Source organism: Habropoda laboriosa, unplaced genomic scaffold (genome assembly GCF_001263275.1).
Source record: "Habropoda laboriosa isolate 0110345459 unplaced genomic scaffold, ASM126327v1 scaffold38, whole genome shotgun sequence".
Lineage (NCBI taxonomy): Eukaryota > Metazoa > Arthropoda > Insecta > Hymenoptera > Apidae > Habropoda > Habropoda laboriosa.
In genome coordinates, this window is record NW_017100163.1 from 772,416 (window position 1) to 774,002 (window position 1,587).

A 1,587-nucleotide genomic window follows, 5' to 3' on the forward strand; every position below is an offset into this window, starting at 1 on the left:
GCCATAGATAATCAACAATTAATGTTTTAAATATAATCTAAATGTTAAATAAGTGTTTGAATGGAGAATATTTTTGTAATTTTACAGAAGAGAATGGCAAAGTGTTCGGAAAAATAGAACTCGTGAGACCTCTGCCATGGATCCTCTTCCTGCCAGGATTAGTAATTTTGCGTATCATCAGATGTGGACTGAACGTGGGCGCTTTTATTTTAGGCTACCCTCAAATACAGCCGAGTGGAATGGTATGAAATTTCTACGTGATAAAAATCGTTATAAGCATTTTAATAGGACAAATAACACAGCACGAGAGTAATTAATAAATTTCCGCAATTGAGAAGTTCTTAAACTTGATAACTTTTTCCTGAATATTCTTGAATAATTTACAATGTACAGTGGTTTCTAATTTTAATATCCTGAAGCGGTTACTGTTTTCACGAAATTTTTGTGTAACTTGCGATGCATAATGAGGATTTTGTATAAAATTGTGAATAGGAAAGGCTGCTAGTAAATTTTGATCGAAATCTGTTCACAGGTGAAATTTATGCAAAAAAGTCGCAGACGATTAAGAGCTATGAACACGAAAGCAGTGAAAGCTGCTAGGCGTAAAACGAGTAACAACAAGGTAAGTCAATGTACTTTTATTTTCGTTGCACTTACACTTCTTCGTATGTTTGTGTCCAAATATCATCCCTTAGAAATTTGTAGTAGGTACTAGTAAAAAACTTGATGCATGAATTTTGAAAGATTCTAGTTTGTAATTGTGTCTACCGATTGCGTCGTGAAAATGTTTTCAGTAATTAATGTAGTACTCGATGAATGTAGCCAGCACCTTTTCTCAAATCGGTTAGTCCATAGGCATATAATTAAAATTAGCACGATAATAGTCTCGGTGATGGATGTAGGACAAGAGGTTGACGATGATCGAGGCCAAGAAGGCCCTGATCAGATCCATCAGATTGACTCTGTCGACACTGTCTTGTCTGGACACGTCCAAATCGTCACCGTCACCTCCTCCGACGAAAATTCACATAAGCAACCTGGATTTCGAGCCGGTAAGCAAGGTAATGTAATAACTTATGTACTTACACTACTCGTAGTAGATTTTATGTGTACGATATGGTAATGATGTAGTATTCAAATATTTTCGAATATTTGAATTTTGAAATTTCTGAACTTTCAAATTTTCGGATTCCTATATTTCTGAATTTTCAAATTTTCGGATTCTTGAGTTTCTGAATTTTCAAATTTTCGGATTCTTGAGTTTTTGTACTTTCTAATTTTCAGATACTTGAATTTTTGAATTTTCAAATTTTCGAATTCCTAAATTTCTGAATTTTCAAATTTTCGGATTCTTGAGTTTTTGTACTTTCTAATTTTCAGATACTTGAATTTTTGAATTTTCAAATTTTCGAATTCCTAAATTTCTGAATTTTCAAATTTTCGGATTCTTGAGTTTTTGTACTTTCTAATTTTCAGATACTTGAATTTTTGAATTTTCAAATTTTCGAATTCCTAAATTTTGTAATTTTCACATTTTCGGATTCTTGATTTTTTGAATTTTCAAATTTTCAGAATTTTGAGTTTTTG

General features: G+C 32.2%; 1 protein-coding gene across 1 annotated transcript in view; it reads left to right on the forward strand.

The window, feature by feature from the left end:
• Positions 1-1,587, forward strand: part of LOC108578481 — a 35,590-nt gene that overhangs the window by 18,476 nt on the left and 15,527 nt on the right. The window contains exons 5-7 of the mRNA XM_017941829.1: positions 88-242; positions 533-622; positions 903-1,061. Coding sequence (XP_017797318.1) covers positions 88-242; positions 533-622; positions 903-1,061 — 404 coding nt within the window. The remainder of the gene's footprint in view (positions 1-87; positions 243-532; positions 623-902; positions 1,062-1,587) is intronic.